The following is a 19,969-nucleotide window of genomic DNA, read 5'->3' on the forward strand; positions in this document are numbered from 1 at the left end:
TTTTCAGCTATTCAAATACTTTCAGCTGTTGAGGTAATAATATAGTTGATGCAACGAGGCTGCACATACAAGACTTCTACCATCACAATAATGTTAACAACAGATGGGGCTCCAGATCTTCACCAATCGCGCCATGAAAAGGCTCGTCTCCCGATCATGGCCTCTCTGATTGGTGCAATAAAATAATGATGCTCGTGATTAGCACGATAGCCGTGAATGAAAGATAAACCCTATGTAGTACAAAACAGAAAGGATCCCAGTTCAAATAATAGAGCATAGTTGAGTGCACTTCGCTGGAGTAAAAAAAAAAAAAAAGATACTCTTGGAGTTGACCATATCCACCGCCTGGATCGCTGAGAAATTAAATCCTGCTAACATAACCCAAACACCACCGTATGCATCCCAAACAATCAACAGTTTATGATTAGATAACATCAAAGATATAATCAAAATTTTCTTGCACCTTAAAGGAAAAGAAAAACAGAATCTCCATCAAAGGAAAGACAAAGCAAGAAACTAAATCCTCGACCTCAAATGAAGCAAAAGGATCAAATTTCCGGGCTTTATATCTAGCACGGTCATGTCGCAAATTTCATCTCACAATACATTATATTGTTTGTTAGCCAATCTACCAATGCAGAACACAAAAACATTTGTTGAGAATAATAACTGTGCAGATAGAATCAATTTACATTTATCCAAGAGCCAAAGTATAGATACGCAATTGCACCTAAATTAACTTTCATTATGTGTAAGGTTAAGGCCACCGCAAGTCTAAACAGTACGATTGTTGTATGGCTGAATTAATTTTTAAGACTTTCAAGCAATAGAAGCTTTGCAGTTTAAAACAATCTAATAGCAAGAACATTGAATATATGAAAGAACTGAGTTCAACCAGAAATGGAAGTTTCAAGAATGAAATCCACAAGACAAGTTCAGCTTATTTGTCACTCTTCCATGGCATCTCCCTCTACTACTTCCACCTTTTCCTTCAACGGAGTGATTTTGGTAGACAATACCTCTGCATACATTCAAACAACAATTAAATAGCTACAACAAGAAAAATAAATAAATAAATCAAGAAAGAAATCTAGGAAATCACTCGTGCGGGTCTTTGTGACAAATGTCCTTTTCTACCCATATATCCCCTGATATTTTGCAAGATCTAGTAAAAGCATCATCACATAAAGGAAAAGTGAAATCATCAGACCTTGCTTTATCTATTTGTGGTCGGCCCACTGTTGTTAATACAGGTGCTGGAAACTTTGATCAATATGTGAACTTCAGAATATTTTTCAGTAGTCTTCACCTTTTGTGCTTAATACTTCTGATAATGTTACTAACAGTTTTCTTTTGAAAACGCTTAGATCAACTAGACAAAATTCGATCTTTACAAATTATATGTAAACTTTTTGTCAATATAAATCCAGAAAATTTTCCAAGTTAGTTAAAGAGTAGTCATATGATTTTTTTTATTAAGAATCATATGAGTTTTGAATCATCCCTGATACTCTGATTAAAGATATTCAAAAACAACTACAAATATTTGAACTATTAACCAAATATTGAAAAATTCAACTATTTCATCAATATTCATGAAATAGTCATGAATAATGGAGTCTATGCTTTTGTGATGGCTACAGTTTTCTTTTTTTGGTTAACCATGGCTACAGTTTTCTCTTTGTTGCCTCTCCAATGCTTGTTTGTAGATGTGCTTGCACATAAACAAATCAACTTTTTACAGCCTAAAAGTTTCTTAATATTGTTTTTCAACTTCTCAAAACTTCTTATCAATTTTTCTTATTTTCCTCGAACCCATACACAAGTATATATACATATACATATATGTAAATACAAACACATGATATAGGTTGACCCTATGTATATATGGATAAGAAGTTACCAGTATGCCCCTTGACAAAGGAATAGCCTTTAGAACTGATGTAGGTCCTTGGATTTGGCAACAGATGGTTTCTCAAGTACTCCTTATGGCCCTGATCAGCAAAAGGCAAATCAACAGAAAATATCAGAGATAACCCCATTAGAGAACAATCAAATCCACCAAATATGGCACGCAATTACGTAATATGTACCTTTGTTATCACACAAACATCAACATTGCTCCCACTACCCAAGTCATTGAAGATGCCAGAGCATATTGCCTCACACACAAGTTTTATTCCATCATCTCTCTGCAGAAGAAAATACCAAAATTTCAAAATTAATATGAATATTTGACAAGTTACTAACTAAAGGAGTCTTGTAGATCAGAAGAAAACTTCTCTTGATCTGCAAAGAAAAGTGCATGTTGCTTGCCAGCCAATTCTAATTTAAGAGCATAAGTGAACAATTTTATTGAACAGATCCATCATCTCAGGCAAGCGCGTCAGAATACCCTCCACCATGGATTTCTCAAATTATTGTGGAAATACATGTTATAACTGATCCAGACCTCTGCAGCTTTTTATGTAGCAAAAAATAGCAATTGTGACATCAATAAAGTCTAGATGCATATAAAGTTCCAGAAGGATCATACATTCATATTTAGCTTCTCATTGTCAACAATATCAAATATTTACCCATAGAAATCCCAACGTCTCCAGTTTTCTTGACATTAAACATTTCTTGTGATATGTTTACAATGATATACAGGGAATAGTTTCCAGAGTAGCAAAAGTTTATACACACACTATAGCTAACTAAGTGTATATCTAAAAATGTAACCCTTGTTTAGTTCCGCTTCCCCCACTTATTCTGACAAACAATGTTTAGGCACTATGGAACAGGCTTATTCTCCACTTGCCGTACCAGAGGATATCCCTCCCACTTCCATCACAGGCCTATTCTGACTCTGGGCTCAGATAAGCTTTATTCCGTGGAATTGGGTGGAAACTTATCTTACTATATTACCCCTCCAATTATTCTTTTGCCCCTATCCACTCTCTAAAAACACAAAAAGTGAGAGAGCAATCTTATCATTGGGCAAAATCTAAAATCATCACAAAATCCAATGCACTTTATTCTCTGCCCATATGCCCCACATTTATTCCTCCAAGCAAACGCCAACGAGTCCTTATCTGATGGAATAAGTCTGTCCCTTCTCCAATACCAATATAACCTTCCCTTATTCTTCAAAATTTATTCCACAACTACATGCTACCTAGGTTTAGATCATTTTATTTCTGACTACATAATTACATATGAATTAATGTAATCACTTGAATTTCATCACACTGCTAGAAGTTTAGCAATTTTTATAGGTAGGATCCACTAAAAGCCTATGCAGGCCATTAGATTTTTCAAGAACAATGCTTTCGAAACAAATTTAAACATATTACAAATTATTTACAAGTCTCTCCAAAGTCCTAGCGTAGATTTCGTACTAGTAGAATTTTTGAATGTAACCTATAAATATGCTAATAGAAAGAACAAAGTATGCTAAAATGTGTGAGAATTCCACATGCAACTATTAATATGAATTCAATGTCCAATTCTAGAAAACCTGTAATGACACTTTCACCCACAATAGAACTAGCAATTTTCCAGTGCCAATCCACATGTTCCAATACCATAATTACCCTCAACTATCACAATGGAAAATTACGAAATTGCCCTTAAAGTGTTCCAACTGTACCTAGAAAGCTACCTGCATGAATGCAAAAATGTGTTCTCACAAAAGGCCCCAAATATGTCATGGATAAGTTATGTTGGCCTTACTATATACATAACATTGACAACAGACCACAATTCAGTGGACTTGGTTAACTTACAGTAAGTCCTTCTCTGTATTTTGATTCAAATATAGCCATAGCAGCAAGAGATCCAGAACCCATTGTAGCAAAAGGGAGGGTATCAGTTGAACCATGAGGGTAGACCTGCATGATAGTTGTCCATTGCAGACATCAGTCCATGTCAAGAAGCATATCAACAACTCTTAAAGGAAAAGCATACAAATTTGTACTCACAGTGTGCAAATGAGGTCCTGTAACATCAACCCCACCAAGGACCAAAGCAGCGCTCACATAACCTTGATGACTGTCCAAAAATTGAACAACATTAAAATTACTTAAAAATGGAATCAGAGATATCATATATACAGGGATGATTTAAAATAGCTCCTAAATTATCTAACCTGAAAAGGTGTGACTTCAAAAGAGTAAGGGCAGTAATAACCCTTGACTCTCGTCCAGTTGCATAACGGTGCAGTTGCAGCTGAGAGCTGACCATATCTGAAGAAAAATCAATGCATATGTGTAACTTCTATAGCAAGTAGGTAGTTCTCCACTAACTTCAAATAATAGAATGAGAGATTGAAGTCAGTATAAGTTACTGCAGTGATGCATTTTCATCATCCAAAAACAAATTCCACTGAGGCAGTTATAGTTTTTATTATTTATACCAGTAACGGCCTCTGTATCAGCAGCGGTTCCTGCTCCACAGCAGTAAATGTTTGGTGCCATGTAATGAATCTTTTCACAATTCTTGTCAGCTACTATAGGTCCTTCAGTTGCCCTAGTATCTGCACCTAGAATAACACCATCCTGAAGAAAAATATTGATAGATGTAGAGATAAGCACAAGTGCAAAATTACTAAAACCTAAAAACTAAGCCTTATGATGTACATGTTTATGTATTATTTTTACATGTGCATCTAGCAAGAATCATGAAGAAAATTTGTCTCCACTCTACAACAATCAAATAAAAATCTATAGCAAATCTTAGGAGGTATAAAACCTGTAAAATCAGCTAGCATGTCAAACACATTATAATGTTAAGCTCCACAGTTCAAATCAGAATTGTAATACTTTTCAACAAGTACCATATTGGCAGAAGCATCCTAGACAGGTTCTTTAGCTTATTTGCTTAAGTATAAATCAAATAGTAAGCTGCGGCTCAGCTTTGGATCTGTACATGCCTACAACTAAAAAGGTGGTCTGAATTCTATTTGCATTAAAATTCAACTGCGGAAGCTGTGAGAACACCACCATAACATGCAATATTCCAATTGCATCTGGCTATGCACGAAGGCTCTCAATCTGCATACATTATTGGACATAGTGCTTTTCTTTCTTAATGTAAAGATAAGAACACCATAACATGCAGCATTCTAGGCACTTCTTCATGAACACCTCTTCTCTAAAACTATTGCAAAGTTTTCACCCGAATCGAGTCATCCAACTATACATGGGATCAAAATACCACGATCCATCATTTTGGTAAAGGAATAATTATAGAACAGAAACAGAAAACAGTATCACACTAATATAGAGGGCAAGCTTTGATGCAACAGTAAGGCTGCTGCATTGAGACCTGGGCGGGTTCAAAACAGGGAAACCACCTCTCTGCATGGAAGTAAGGCTGTGTACATTTGACCCTCCCCATACCCCGCAATGGAAGGAACCTTATGCACTTGGATGCCCCTTTTTTATCCCAATAATCTATGAGAACACAAAAGTCAACCAGCAGTGCAAAAGAACAACCCCTTTTAGTAGAGCATGTAGAACACATCCAAAGCAGCAGCAATTATAAATATGCTCTTCAATAATGTCAATATTTCCTCACAGTACTTCAAGCAAGCTTGCTCTTGCTAATGTGCAACTACGAAGCTGATTTTCATACATGATCTCCTTCCTTGGTTACATTAGCTTGCAAAAATATTTTGAAAGCCTGCATTTAATAAAGCCTTGAACGGTGATAGCAAATACATTGATTGTCTAATCATGATAAATACTATCTACTTTAGAAAGAACTCTCAATGGCAACTAACTCAAATTTCTCATTTGAGGCTTTACCCAAAATCCTCTCCCTATTTTTCATTACTATGAAACATTCCATTCTACCAAAGATATCTTACTGCTCTAATCTAAATTAGCTAGTCACATACATGCATTCTCACTTGGGTCTAGAACCATTATCTAAAGTTCTTGTACCAAAAAGTTCAGTTTAGTAACTTCAAAAGATATTTTCATCTAGTTTTTAATGCCACTAAAGCTCACATTGAACAAATCGAACAAATCTCACTGTCCCTGACATGATCTACATGTCTCTCTTCCCACTAGAACCACTTTTTTTACATGGCAGAGTCATCAACTCCTTCGATACTTGATGGTCCTGGATAATGTTGAATACCCACAAAAAGAAATGTGATTCAAATTGTCGTGCTTGCTCCATCACTAAATCTTATAAACTAGTTGCTAAGATGGGATGCAATGTAAAGTGATGACGATGTCAAAATAAAGTCTTCCTTGTACAAGTAGCATAGCAAAATAAAGAAAAAATCACAACCCTTTTAAGCTGTCATAGTCAAATAGAAATACATGTATATTACTATCAAAGGGAATAAACCAAGTTGGTGCTAACCATGATTTGAGACACATATAGAGATATTGATATTTTACATAGCATTTTGATGCCTGATAAACAGAAAGTAAACAAAGTTAAAAGCATAGTTATGCTAAATATTTCATATTCTTTACTAATACTTTGAATCAACCACCTTAAGGAAAGTACAAGAAGTCTCAATTAAATAGCTGCAGCACGCCCTACTCATATTTATAAAGTAAGTGCCCAAGGAAAACATGCCAGGCTAGTATAGATATCTAATTGTCTTAATCATAATTTAACAGACTACAGTGGACCAAACTTGCAGACAGTTTATGTACCTGAAAGACCAGGCCAACAATGGTGGTTCCAGTCTTCCTGAAAGACGGCGGCTGGACCCCTTTCTTCAACAGCATATCGTTTCTGCGGCATAAATCGAAGCTGAATCCACCTTTTGGTGGTAAATCTGCCGCAGCTCTTGCCATCTAAACATCGAAAAAAAGAACATTAAAAATAAAAAAATAAAACATGTACACAATTTGTACAACACATCATATTTCAACAGAAAGAACAGCAATAATAATAAGATTCTAAAATTTTATAACTCATAAGAAAAAGATCTGATCCGATATCTATTTTATCCAAAGTTAAAAATTTAAGATGAAACAAAAGTAATACTGGTTGTCCTCAGAAAACCTAATCTCCAAAAATCTCGAAACAATGTCAAAGATATCTCAATATTAACAAGCTCGTGCTCAAAAAAGAAAAAAAAAAAAAGAGATATCGAGTACTAGTGATTACCGATCTGGAAGACGCCCTCGATAGTAAGCACGTCAAGAATCAAAATCAATACAGAAATATTTTTGGTTACCAAAGGACCACTTCCAGACCATTAAAGAAAGATAAATTTTTATCACTTTTCGAACATCTCTTTCCCATCACACTCGCAAGCCATAAATTCAGGACTCCACGGAAAAGATGCCAAGGGAAAAATTTCTCTCGTCGGTAAAATTTTTCAAAAAATCTCTCATTTTCCACACCGTGAGGGGGAGCAGATTGATATGCTTACCGATCTGCTCGAGTCCGTGCGAAAGATTGGCGAAGTCTTGGAGGACGGACGAATCGGACTCGCGAGAAGAGAGAACGAGAGAGAGTAGGGGGGTTTCTTGGAGGCGAAGAGGGAAGCGAGAAGAATTTCTGTGGTCGGAGGAAAAAGAGTTGAAACAACCGAGCCGAAGTTGGTCGAGCCTCGGACGGGTCAATCTGGGGTCTGATCAAGCTTGGTTCGGTTTGAGATTAGGTTCGAGCTTGGACATGGAGACCGAGCTTAATTATTTCGAGTTCAATTCCAAGTAAAGTTCAAACGAAACCTAACATCAATTTTATTAAATAGTTCAGCTATTCTAAATCAAACTGAAGTCAATTCAGGCTTGTATCAGCCTTGGGTCGAGCTATAGGTTGATGTAAGCTTTATTTGTAATTTGGCACATTGAGCTGATTCAAAGAACAAATAAAATATATTCAAATATAATTTCAATCCAATAATTTGTTATCAATATAATATGTAATATATAGAGAAAAAATATATTTGGCCCCTCTGGAGTGAAGTTTGAACAAATTGGGTCAATTTTTAGCTTGCTTATTTAATTATGAATATATTTTGCTGGTTCTAGGCTAATTTTTTAAGTTTCAACAGTTGAGCTTGAGTCAAGTTCAAGCCGCTCATTTCACTTGACAACCCTAAATTGGACCAACCACACCTACCCAAATTAGTTTAACATGTTCGATTGGATGCAGGTCAAATCAATTATTTAAAGGATAGGTTTAGAGGGTCCAGATTTTTGTCCGAGTTTAATTTCGGCTGAATCTTTATGAACAATATCCAGTATTTTTTTGGATTACGAAGTTAAGATTGTTCAAGTGTTTTAGATCTTGTCAACTTCATACCAAGATGAAGTTCTTATATCCCAAATACAACTGTTCACTGGCCGGGTGACGTTTCCTACCCAGTCAAGCCCCAAGCCTGTTGGGAGGCTTGGACCACGATTTTAGGCCGGTAGGCACCCCAAACCGGATTGGGGCTTAGAGATGAAATTTTGGGCCAAACTAGCCTGACCTAGAATTTCTTTTAGCCCTAGGTTTTTATGATTAAACTCCTTGGTTTGTTGGTATGTAAACTTACTGGGCAAAGATCTACAATCTTACGGTACTTTATTTTAGTTATTGAGTATTGAAACTGCTGTTGGTAATATTTAGTTATTCATATTTAGTATTTTTTAATTTTTTTAAATTAATATCATTATTTTTAAATTGGAAAAAATGGTCTTGAAGCTCAAGCTAGGCTAGGCCCAAAGTCCGAAGTTCGAGTAAAAGCCAGACTTGGATCTAGAAAATAGGCCCGAAGGTCAAGCTAGGCTAAGCCGAGAATTATGTAAATTATGTAAATTATGTCAATCCTGGGGCAAAACCCGGCCTAACCCTAATTTCACCTAGCCTATGAACGAAGTCTAATTTCCACTCCCGAGTCATTTGATGTTCTCGTAGGTGAACGTCATTTGATGAACTTTAATATATCACACTTTTTCTTGCTTGAATTGCAAGGTTTCAGGCACGTAAAGCCTGCTTTATGAGGGATTGAAGATCATCTTCATCTAAGAATTAGGTGATTCAAGATCCATGAAATCAAAGTGGGATAACCTGGCGCCATTTCCAACCGGACAAGGGGAATGGAAATGCGGGCGGACAACCGTTGCGCACCTTTGTAAACACTAAACACTATTGACTTAAATGAGAAAATATCTAATCCTTCACGCAATCCTATTGCATTGTACATGGACAACTTACATACCACTAACTACATATTTCTGAGCCAATTATATGCCAAGGAAAGCAAATGATGCAATTATCCTTAATTTGCTCAAACATTCTTTTGTTTTAGACGTATCCAAAAATATGCACAAACAAAAAAGTTTAGAATGAATATATATGGAAAATAAAGAAATTACTTAGTGTTTCAAATAAACATAATTCATTCTTGAGGCAGTTAAAATCGCTCATTAAATGTTAATGCATTACCTTTGATACATGTTAATGCATTCTCTTAAATACTTTCTCCTTGAAGATTCATTTGCATTCAATCAACAAAGTAAAAAGAAAAAATAGAGAAGACTTCATTCTGATTTTACTGTACTCTCCCACAGGAGCAGGCATGAAACCTTACGAGGCTGCCGAAATCTTAGCAGTTCCGTATCAATCCGTTGGGCTCTGTTTTCCTGTCAAGCAAGCATCCATGTTGTTTCATCAAGTCGTCCTGCGATAGAACAACCATCCTGCAATAGAACTTGGACACATTTTATAAATCCAACGAACAGGCTCACAGCTTTCCAAGTTCAGCATAAAAAGTAGACATCTCGACTACTTTTTTAGAAAACATCTCAAAAAAATGCAGTTAGCTCCTACCAAAATCACACCACAAAACCATGGAGAGGGTCTGATGATAAATAAACATTTTCCAACGGACAGAAGCCAATTGTAGTTGCCACAATTTCAAGCAAATCAATTTGGATCACTACGAGCAAATACGAGTTTCAAAAGTAGCAGAAACAATGAAGGGGTTTCAATTGATCCTATCCAGGGCTCTGTCTAGCATGCCTATAAACGTCTAAGATTACACTAGAAAAAAGGTAGGAATGTTAACAGCAAGCCTGCCTTCATAATATTACTACCAAGCAGCTGATCTGACGTAAAAAACTGAGACCATGTCAGCTGCATGAGCGGTACATCCATTTCAAGATAGTACAGATCTCTCATTGGTATACACAATTTTATGCAGGCCCAGACAAAGATGAGTTACCTGCATGTATCTTAAATGCAGGCTTCACCTGAAAAAATGTTATGAGAAAAAATGTTAAATTTTTTATGAGAAAAAATGTTACCTGCATGTATCGACTTCTATGGATTATGAGAAAAAATGTTAATTTTTTTGCTTTTCCTGTTTTCATTTTTTTCTCCACCACAGTGTTCTCTTATATGTTACCAAACCAACACATGAAATCCCATCAAAGGCATTAGGTGATCAAACAATGGAACGAACTCGATTGATCATCAATCTTTTTCTACTAAAATGACAAATTACTTCCATATTGGAAACCCATTGGGACATGCATTTTCACAAAATTTCTGGATAAAACCATTGCCAGCAGCTGTATTATAATAAAGCCAGGAGATAGTAGGCCAAGGAAAGGTGAAGAGGAAATGGGTTATACAGGTGAAGATGACAGAAGAACAGTAAGAAACTGAATCCAAGTCGCAAAATATTGGATATCTTGTCGTACCCATTGTACAAAGGAGTGGCTCAGGTCATCATCTGATAGGTTCCTATATATTTTACATAGCAGTATTAGAAAGGGATTAGCAAGAACAGGTGGGTTTTGAAATATGAGAATAATAGAAACGGTTGTCAGCTGCAAAGATGTCAGAGGAGAAGACCCAACACAGTGGAGATGGTCTTCTAACTAACTAAACCAGTTTCCTCAAAGACCTGTTTGCAAAGATGAGTGGTAGAAAATAATTTTAAAAAGAAAATATTCCCTCTGTTAATGATCATGAAGAAACCTTTAATACAAATTTAAAGAAACTGGAAAGAGAAAAGGGCATCCAATAACATAAAAAAGCAATGCTGCTAATGATCATTAGGAGCATTTGATACTATTGCTCCCAGAAAAATAAATAGCTGATAAAACAATTAATAAAACGCACGTTAGAGCTGTAGCAAAAGTAATGCTGGATACAATTCCTGTATGTGCCTCATTTCCACAGGGTACTTGCCACATGACATTTTTCGCATATCCAGCACCCAGATTTTTAAGCGTCCATGAACAGGACTCTGGTTGTAATTGTTTTGGTCTACAGCGTATGAACAAGTCTGGTCGGCCTATTTCGATCCTTGCATAACCACTGGAGTCAAGGGGCTGCAAATGAAATCAAGTAATTAAAACTGTATGTTTCAAAACTTGCAGAACTGACTCTGGCAAATGTGATTGAAGTTTAAACTACCAGAAATTGTAGGGCAAAGAACACTAGTAAATAGAAAAATGGACAAACTATGCTTCAAAGTTTCAGTGGAAAATGACAAGAGCTAGTTCAGAGATTCTTCTTAAGGTTAACTATATGAAACTGGTGCGATACCTTCTATATGATTTGAAAAAGTTTAAGAGATCCCAATGCTATAAAAGGAGAAATACTCCCTGGATAAGGAGTGAAAGCCAAAGTGTCTAACTAGAGCTGGCCCCACTAATTTACATTTATTTAGGACCACTATTTTAATTTAACTTTAAAGAATAGAAAACCTCATCATCAATATAGTCTACATATTAGATTTACGTACGTTGAAATAACACTGATCACGGATTGTCTGCCCACTTGTTGCTGAGTTATTGAATCCACGGTACAACATAATCAACATCCAGGTATTGTAAATGTAAAGACATGCATACATGGTAATACCCATTTCGCTACAATACTGTCAACCACCTCATTTGCTGGAAAAGTGCTTGACTTCATATGTGCAATCTGATACAGGAATCAAAGTAACTCAAATAAATTGCAATTACAAGTTTTCTCATGCATTCATCTCCATTTCTTATTTAATAGAAAGCTTATATTCTATGTGATTCAAACTTCTAATAAAAATGATGATGAATCTAATAATAAAAAGTTTCATAGGAGAAAACCAAATGAAGAACACATCAGACAGAAGTAAGAAGAGACGCATTGGTACCCTAAACAATGAATTACTCCAGCAACTTCAGACTCAGAAAGTCGGAAGTTCAACTCAATATAAGTCAGCGAGTTAGAAGTCACTGAAGCAATTCATTTGAATCCAAAGATCTTAGAGTCAGTAAAGAACACGAGAATAAGGTAGTTCAATTTTCAATCCTCATGGTTGGTTTGGTATTTCCCTAATAAATAAGATGGAGTCCAAATGTCATTTTCCAGTTTTAAGATGGGTAAAGGGGCCCCTGTGGAGATTTAAATCAAGTTTAGAATGATTCAAAAATCTTTACATGGGGGACGCCATAGGGATTTAACTTTGTATCTTTTCTGTCTCACTCCTCAAAAAGTCGGACTTTCATTTCCCTGCTTCACGATATGAGGCCACACACACCCCCAACCACCCTCCCCACGTGCCTCTGATCACATTTTATATATTTTGATTGAAACAAAATTTTTTGCTTCATCTTTATGATGCTAACCATTGCATGAAGGTTGATAATGGACTTCATGTATAATTTTTCTAGTTTCTGTTATCCTTTGGCATCTTACAACCCAAGGCTTCAATAGTCACCCACATTACAATATATCAATGATTGGACTTGAGACAATTCTCCGACCCGTATTGAAAATTCAATACAACGCACCATCAAAACAATAATAAGCATGCCTTTTATACAGAAGAAATATCATATTCTCCAACTATATGCATACAATTAAGTTAAGAAGTTCATTAGTTGTACACAAAATGATGAGGAAAAAAACTCAACACATTTGGCATTGAGAGCTTCCTAGTTGTTGAATGTAACAAACTTTGAATAATTTAAGTTTGATATGTACATTATATGCATCCGCTAAACAATTCACCTATTAAAATTACAAATTTTAATTATATAAAATGCTAGTTTCAGCATACAACCACCAAAACTATACAAACAAATTCTTAAATAACATGAAACACTCCAAAGTAACTGTCGTAACTTTTTTGTCTTTTTCTTAAACTCACCGGATATCTAGCATGCAGCGGTAACTGAATAACAGTTTCATGGTTCTCCAACAAGTCATTCCTAATATCCATGTGAATTTCAACAATTGATCTGTTGGACAGAGCTGAGGGTAATTCCAGATTCGAGTCTCCAAAGACGGCAGCATCAAGAAAGGCTGTAGAGGGGGGGGGGAGTTGTCAACACTTAGCGAAGGAGTAAATCAATTGGCTTTGCTGCTAGAATATGATAAGCTTTCTACCTCTACGGTGGACAAGATGTTGCAGCTCAAATGGATCTGCAAAGACTCCAATTGGAAGTCTTTCAATAATCACTGCTTCACAAGAGTGAGAATCAAGCCACTTCATACCATCTGATTGGTTAACAAATGTCAAGGTGGAAACCACATGCCGATGAGAACCTTCACCGCTCAGATGTCGGTGCAGGTCTGCAAGTCCAAGCACATTCATATCATTAGCCAGCCCTCTACACAAGTCACCTGTACCGAATTCTTGAGCTAAAAAATCATGAAAATCCGATTCAAGCAGGCTATTGCGGCGATCAAAATAAGAGCTGGCAAGGTAAGCTTGAGAGCATGGCAAACAGCCAAAGATGCTCCCATCACCGCTTCCCACATTGCTCACCTGACATTAAATTTAGCATATGGAAATATAAATATTAATAATTTATAATGAAAACAATGGCAAAAAACAATGATAAACAGAAAATTATGTGACCAAAATTATATAGCAAAAAAGATACAATGAATATATAGACAATATATATATCCTGCACGACAACACTCGAAGACGAGTTCTTTGCAAAAATTATTATCTTACCTCATTATAATAAAAACAATACAAAACAATGTTAGGAGACTCAGGTGCAGCCCATAATGTAAATCATAAGTTTTCATGCTAACCTGGTCAGAAGACAAAGCAGCGGCATGACATGCCCAATTGCTGGTTAAGATCAAGAGGAAGAAGAGGCCAAATATCATCAGCCATTGGGCCTTATGTTGGCATTGCATGTCCATATACTAGTGGTTACACTTCCCAGTGGAACTGCGAAGGAGAACAAGGACCGGCCATTAATGAGAATCTCCAATTAATCCATGTATATGATTATGCGAGTCACAGACAACTCGCCAAGCATTGAGATTACATCAATCGGGAGGGGAAAAGATGAAAATTTTGAGAATTAATTGGCTGATATTTAAGAGAGATAAATAAATAAGTTTGGGGATTTAACGCAGTAGCAACTAAAAACTAAAAAAAAACACAAGAACACCAGATCCCTTGCATTCCAACAAATCGGGGTCAGGAAAAAGAAATTTTCTATACCTGCGAGTAAAATTTCCCGAAAAATTTCCAAGATTCCTCACGAAAAGAGGAGCAGATCGAATCCAGTTGAGCGGAAAAGGGTTTCAAACTACCCCCGCTGAGGAGATTTGGGATCGCATAGAGAGAAGCGCTGGATGAGCTATGAGAGAGAGAGAGAGAGAGAGAGAGAGAGAGAGGAGGGCGCGGCTCGGGCCGTCAGAGAGATTGACGGTGGGGAGTCAAGGGTTCAGAGACAGAGAGAGAGAGAGGCGAGAGCCGAAGCCGTCGCCATCGAAGGTTCGTTGCGGTTGATATCGGGCATCATACTCTGAGGAAACTTATTTCTGATTTTGATATCACAGAGGGCTTAAATGTTAGAGTGCCACAATTCAGCTTTAAGCTTCACTCCACCGGCATTTTTTTTTTCTTTTTTGTACAACGATGGCTCATATCCGACGAGTGTGAATGTGGCCAATAAAATCAGAAAACAAAAGACTATAAAAAGACTCGAATAGTCCACCCAGATGAACTCCTCCAGTACTTCGATATAGGTGAATTGACATCTAATGCCACGATAGAAGATGGAACTTGTTGCTGGAAATTGGACCCGGAGGCGACCACTTGGCTGAGAAGAAGGAGCTTCGGTGCAGAAATGATGGGTGGCGGTACATCGGCGGCCTGTGTCCTCTAGGGAACCTGCAAAAAAGCCGGTGGCCGGGGTTTCCGGCGCCGGCCCTCCGATGCTTAAGTCAGAGGGGGGCTTAATTTTGGAGAAGGAGATGGACTGTATGTAGAAGTCTGAAACCTCCTCTTGAGAGGAAGAAATTTTCCTTTTTATAGGAGGAGTGGTAGGGTTACCTGTGATGTGACTAGGCGAATTAATGGGTTACCGTCATGATTGGACTTGGGCGTGTGAAGTAATGAGTTGCCGTGGATGGCCCGTTCCCATCATGGGAGGAGATGGCGCGCAGCCAGAGCTTGTTTGTGGCGCGCAGTACAGTCCATTTTTGGGAATGGTGAGACGTTGACAGTCGTAGCAGGGTATGATCCCTGGTTGATATGTCGTAGCGTGGCCGGCAAGTAAAGCATGGTGCGGTGAGGCTACTGCAGGGTATGGCCGCAGCATGTGGACGACGAGGTCGGCCTTCTGAGGTCAGATTGGCCTTCTGTGCTTGGCCTTCTGAGCTCAGCCTGCATGAGCTCAGCTCGGACTGCATGAACTCGGCTCGGACTGCATGAGCTCGGCGCGGACTGCATAAGCTCGGCCTGCACGAGCTCGGCCTTCTGAGCTCAGCCTGCATGAGCTCGGTTCGGACTGCATGAGCTCGGCCTGCATGAGTTCGGCCTAAATGAGCTCGGCTCGGACTGCATGAGCTCGGCCTGCATGAGCTCGGCCTGCATGAGCTCGACCTTCTGAGCTCGGCCTGCATGAGCTCGGCTCGGACTGCATGAGCTCGGCCTGCATGAGCTCAGGCCTGATGTCGGATTTAGGTGCTTTAATTGTATTTGTGGGGTGGTCCATTTTTTCCCCAACACTACCCTCGACTTCCGAGTTCGAGCTGCTTTTTGGCTCGAGCGAATGAAGTAGTCCAGTCGTCAATCATCCTGTAATATAGCCAAATGTCTATGGAGATGTATGTGCCAAGTAGGGTGTACCTCTCATGCAGTTGGAGCTAAGTGCTTCAGGTCGACTCAGCGACCTTTTTTGGCTTGTGGTCGACTCAGCAAAGTGCCCCCACTCAGATCGGGGCATGTTGTCGTAAGAGGCGTCGAAGGGCGTCGAACGGCATTGACATGGCGTCGAACGACGTTGACATGGCGTCGGATGTCGTCGAATGGCGTCGAAGGGCGTCGAATGTCGTCGAATGGCGTCGAATGTCGTCGAAGGGCGTCGAATATCGTCGAATGGCGTCGAATATCGTCGAATGGTCGTCGAAGGGCGTCAAATGTCGTCGAATGGCATCGAATATCGTCGAAGGACGTCGAAGGGCATCGAATGGCGTCGAATGAAGGGCGTCGAATTGGCGTCTCGAGTTTGGTCGGGGCATCATTGGAGACACATACAGAAGATGGACTTCGTCCGTTGGCGATCATACGCCTTTATTCGGAGCGGGGCGACGTTGGAGATAGAGATACCCGTAGGTCGTTTTTTGGATTCTTCGACCTGAAAATAGGTAAAATATTGAAATTATTTAAAGCCAAAGTGGCGTCCTGTACCTTTTTGGAGACATTTTAATGGCTCTCGAGCTTCGAAGTCCCTCAGGACTTGGCTCAGCACCGGCCTTCTGAGGTTGGCCTTTGGAGCTTGTTCTTCTGAGCTCGGTCTACATGAGCTCGGCCTGCATGAGCTCGGTCTTCTGAGCTCGGTCTGTATGAGCTCGGCCTGCATGAGCTCGGTCTTCTGAGCTCGGCTCGGCCTGCATCAGCTCGGTCTTCTGAGCTCGGCCTCATGAGCTCGGCCTGCATGAGCTCGGTTTTCTGAGCTTGGCTCGGCCTGCATGAGCTCGGTCTTCTGGACCATGAGAGGATTTAACTTCATAGTACTTTCTTGGGGTAGAATCTCCTGTGAATCTAGCCAGAGGAGCGCTCATCCTTTGGAAGGCATACAAAATAAGGCATCAGCCGAGCTTTCATTATGTACTAAAATCCTTTTTAAAGTCTTGCAATGATGAAGGAAATAGCTATAGCGTCGTCATAAAGAGGGCTCAACACTCTTTTGGTCTTAATCGGAAAAGGAGATGACTTTCGTAGTGCATGGATGCTTTGAGGAAGCTCCTTCTTTCGAGCTCGATGTTTCAGGCGCCTCTACTCGCCCGCCCTCTAATGATATTGTTGATGCTCGCGAGAGGTCAGTTGTTATTCCACTCCTCACGCGGCACTAAGTTTTGTTCCTCAGGCTCTCTCCTGTAGGCATGATTACAGACAAAACAACTCAACCGACCTCGGCGGACAAGTGCCTCGATCTCATCACGGAGCTCGTAGCAATCCTCCATATCATGGCCGCGATCTCGGTGGAAGTGGCAGTACTTTTTCGAGTGCTTCCGCGACTCTGTTGGTCGCATCCTCAATGGAGGTCGGAGGTAGCCCTGACCCTCAATCTCCATGAGGATCTCTGCTCGGATGGATGTGAGGGGAGTGTATGTTTGAAACTTTTGGAGGGGAGACCTCGAGTGAGCTAGGCTCTTGGGCCAAGGAGGCTCTTTCTCATGCCAGGGGGATCTGCTACTTGGTTGGGAGCGCTTCTCGTGGCGCGTCTTCTGCATCTTGGCAGGTTGTTCGGCTGCCTCTCGCTGAGAGGCCATGGCTTCCTCAGCCTTGGCGTACTCGCGAGCTCGGGCCAACATTTCAACAAAGTCGGTGGGGAAGCTCTTCTCGATGGAGAAGAGAAATTTATAGGACCGAGCTCAAGTCTTCAATGCCGACATGGCGATTGACTGGTCGAGATTGCGAACCTCCCATGTGGCCGAGGTAAAGCAACTGATATAGTCTTTTAAGGATTCTCCCTCCTTCTGCTTGATGGTGAAGAGGGAGTCTGAAATCCGGCGTTGACGCCGGTTAGCGGCAAAATGGGTGGCGAGCTGCCTGCCCAGCTATTCAAAGGAGAGAATCGAGCTGGGCTTTAGTCCGGAGAACCAAAGACGAGCTGCCTTGCGGAGAGTCGCTGGGAAGGCTTTGCAGAGTAGAGCGTCTGTGGCTCCTTGGAGTGTCATAAGGGCCTTGTAGCTCTCCAAATGATCCAGAGGATCGTATGAGCCATCATATGGCTCAATCTGTGGCATCTTGAACCTTTGGGGGATTGATTCATCCATGATCCATTGAGGAAATGGAGACTCTGTTGTAAAGTCAAGGTCGGCGTCTCGCTTTGGGCCTCGGTCTTGAAGCATCTATATCTACCGCTCCAAGTTCTCGACTTTTCTGCCGAGCTCGGGTGGGGCTCCTGTTGCAGCTTGGCATGGGGCAGACCCCGCCTCAGATGGGTGCTCCCGTACTCGAGGCGTCAGGCTTCGGCGCGAGCTCTCAGGATAATGGATGCGTGACAAGCCCTTCCGGCTTGGGGGTCGAGCTCGGTGGGAGCTTCGGTGGTGGCGACGCTCTATAGAGAAGTGACGTCGCGAGCGGCGTCCTAAGGACTCATGCTCGTGAGGAGGGAGTAGAGGTTGGTCTTCTACTTGCTGTAGGCCTTGAACGGCCGCAGTGAGTGCTTGGACTTGTTGAACAAGCAGGTTGAACTGCTCTGGTTGAACTTGGGGGACTGGATCCGCCGGAGGCCTTGGTGATGGGTTCTGGATTGAGTGTCCAGGACTTGGTACGCGATGCCGGGAGGCGTTAGAGGCTCCCTTACTCCGTAGCTTCATGGCCACGACTCGGTCCCTTCCTCTAGCGCCAACTGTTGCTGGAAATTAGACCGGAGGCGACCACTTGGCTGAGAAGGAGGAGCTCCGGTGCGGAAATGGCGGGTGGCAGTATGTCGACGGGCTGTGTCCTCCGGGGGACCTGCAAAAAAGCCGGTGGCCGGGGTTTCCGGCGCCGGCCCTCCGATGCTTAAGTCAGAGGGGGGCTTAATTTTGGAGAAGGAGATGGACTGTATGTAGAAGTTCGAAACCTCCTCTTGAGAGGAAGAAGTTTTCCTTTTTATAGGAGGAGTAGCAGAGTTACCTGTGATGTGACTGGGCGAATTAATGGGTTACCGTCACGATTGAACGTGGGCGTGTGAAGTAATGAGTTACCGTGGATGGCCCATTCCCATCATGGGAGGAGATGGCGCGCAGCCAGAGCTTATTTGTGGGGCGCAGTGCAGTCCATTCTTGGGAATGGTGAGGCGTTGACAGTCGTAGCAGGGTATGATCCCTGGTTGATATGTCGTGGCGTGGCCGGCAAGTAACGCATAGTGCGGTGAGGCTACTACAGGGCATGGCCGCAGCATGTGAACGACGAGATCGGCCTTCTGAGGTCAGCTTGGCCTTCTGTGCTCGGCAGCCTTCTGAGCTCGGCTTGCATGAGCTCGGCTCGGCCTGCATGAGCTCGGCCTGCACGAGCTCGGTCTTCTGAGCTCGGCCTGCACGAGCTCAGCCTAAATGAGCTCGGCTCGGATTGCATGAGCTCGGCCTGCATGAGCTCGGCCTGCATGAGCTCGGCTCGGCCTGCATGAGCTCGGCCTGCATGAGCTCGACCTTCTGAGCTCGGTTTGCATGAGCTCGGCTCGGACTGCATGAGCTCGGCCTGCATGAGCTTGGCCTTCTGAGCTCGGCCTGCATGAGCTCGGCTCAGACTGCATGAACTCGGCCTGCATGAGCTCAGGCCTGCTGTCGGATTTGGGTGCTTTAATTGTATTTATGGAGTGGTCTATTTTTCCCCCAACAGAACCTATCTCTAATTTTTATATCTTGGGGCTTAGGTATAAGAATGCGAAAAAAAATCAGTTTTAACTTATCCATTTGTGAGCCGTTCTCTCTGAGAAAAGGAGGAAGAACAGAGACAAAATTCTAAAACATAACAGAAAAGCGAGCGAGCGATTAGATTTAGGAATGGGCTGTTTTAGGCCATGCCCCAGCACTAAGCTGCAAGCTAAAG

At 40.9% G+C, this 19,969-nt stretch overlaps 2 protein-coding genes across 8 annotated transcripts; both read right to left on the minus strand.

Moving 5' to 3' along the window:
* Positions 1-724: 724 nt before the first annotated feature.
* LOC103723329 (proteasome subunit beta type-7-B) lies at positions 725-7,549 on the minus strand. Of its 2 annotated transcripts, none has more exons than XM_008814213.5 (9): positions 7,391-7,549; positions 6,663-6,806; positions 4,400-4,541; positions 4,133-4,229; positions 3,966-4,035; positions 3,771-3,875; positions 2,094-2,192; positions 1,904-1,994; positions 725-1,021 (listed from the first exon to the last, which is right to left on the minus strand). In XM_008814213.5, the coding sequence occupies exons 2-9, from the start codon at positions 6,804-6,806 to the stop codon at positions 948-950; spliced, it is 822 nt and encodes a 273-aa protein (XP_008812435.3). In that variant the 5' UTR covers positions 7,391-7,549; the 3' UTR covers positions 725-947. The 2 variants fall into 2 exon arrangements, with proteins under 2 accessions (XP_008812435.3, XP_008812437.3); XM_008814215.5 differs by having other exon boundaries at positions 7,123-7,495.
* A 1,781-nt stretch (positions 7,550-9,330) lies between these two features.
* Positions 9,331-14,738, minus strand: LOC103723332 (uncharacterized). Of its 6 annotated transcripts, none has more exons than XM_089930645.1 (7): positions 14,420-14,682; positions 13,999-14,140; positions 13,447-13,720; positions 13,339-13,374; positions 13,100-13,254; positions 11,080-11,291; positions 9,331-9,650 (listed from the first exon to the last, which is right to left on the minus strand). In XM_089930645.1, the coding sequence occupies exons 2-7, from the start codon at positions 14,110-14,112 to the stop codon at positions 9,557-9,559; spliced, it is 885 nt and encodes a 294-aa protein (XP_089786771.1). In that variant the 5' UTR covers positions 14,113-14,140; positions 14,420-14,682; the 3' UTR covers positions 9,331-9,556. The 6 variants fall into 6 exon arrangements, 5 of the variants coding, with proteins under 5 accessions (XP_089786771.1, XP_038981925.2, XP_088579301.1 ...); XR_015987803.2 differs by adding an exon at positions 11,708-11,892 and having other exon boundaries at positions 9,430-9,650; positions 13,339-13,720; positions 14,420-14,738; XM_039125997.3 differs by having other exon boundaries at positions 13,339-13,720; positions 14,420-14,738.
* Between the last annotated feature and the right edge of the window lie 5,231 nt (positions 14,739-19,969).

The sequence above is a fragment of the Phoenix dactylifera genome, chromosome 1 (genome assembly GCF_051530095.1).
Source record: "Phoenix dactylifera cultivar Ajwa chromosome 1, Ajwa_hap1_PhDact_Kaust_v1.1, whole genome shotgun sequence".
Taxonomy (NCBI): Eukaryota; Viridiplantae; Streptophyta; class Magnoliopsida; order Arecales; family Arecaceae; genus Phoenix; species Phoenix dactylifera.

Excerpts from the sequence above, each read along its gene's own strand:
- LOC103723332 (XM_039125997.3), bottom strand. The coding sequence starts at position 14,112 with ATGGACATGCAATGCCAACATAAGGCCCAATGGCTGATGATATTTGGC. Across the intron at positions 13,255-13,338 it reads ACATCTTGTCCACCGTAGAG|CCTTTCTTGATGCTGCCGTC; the intron begins GTAGAAAGCTTA and ends CCCCCTCTACAG. Across the intron at positions 11,292-13,099 it reads CGCTGCATGCTAGATATCCG|CCCCTTGACTCCAGTGGTTA; the intron begins GTGAGTTTAAGA and ends TTTCATTTGCAG.
- LOC103723329 (XM_008814213.5), bottom strand. The coding sequence starts at position 6,806 with ATGGCAAGAGCTGCGGCAGATTTACCACCAAAAGGTGGATTCAGCTTC. Across the intron at positions 3,876-3,965 it reads CAGGACCTCATTTGCACACT|GTCTACCCTCATGGTTCAAC; the intron begins GTGAGTACAAAT and ends ACTATCATGCAG. Across the intron at positions 1,995-2,093 it reads ATGTTTGTGTGATAACAAAG|GGCCATAAGGAGTACTTGAG; the intron begins GTACATATTACG and ends TTTGCTGATCAG.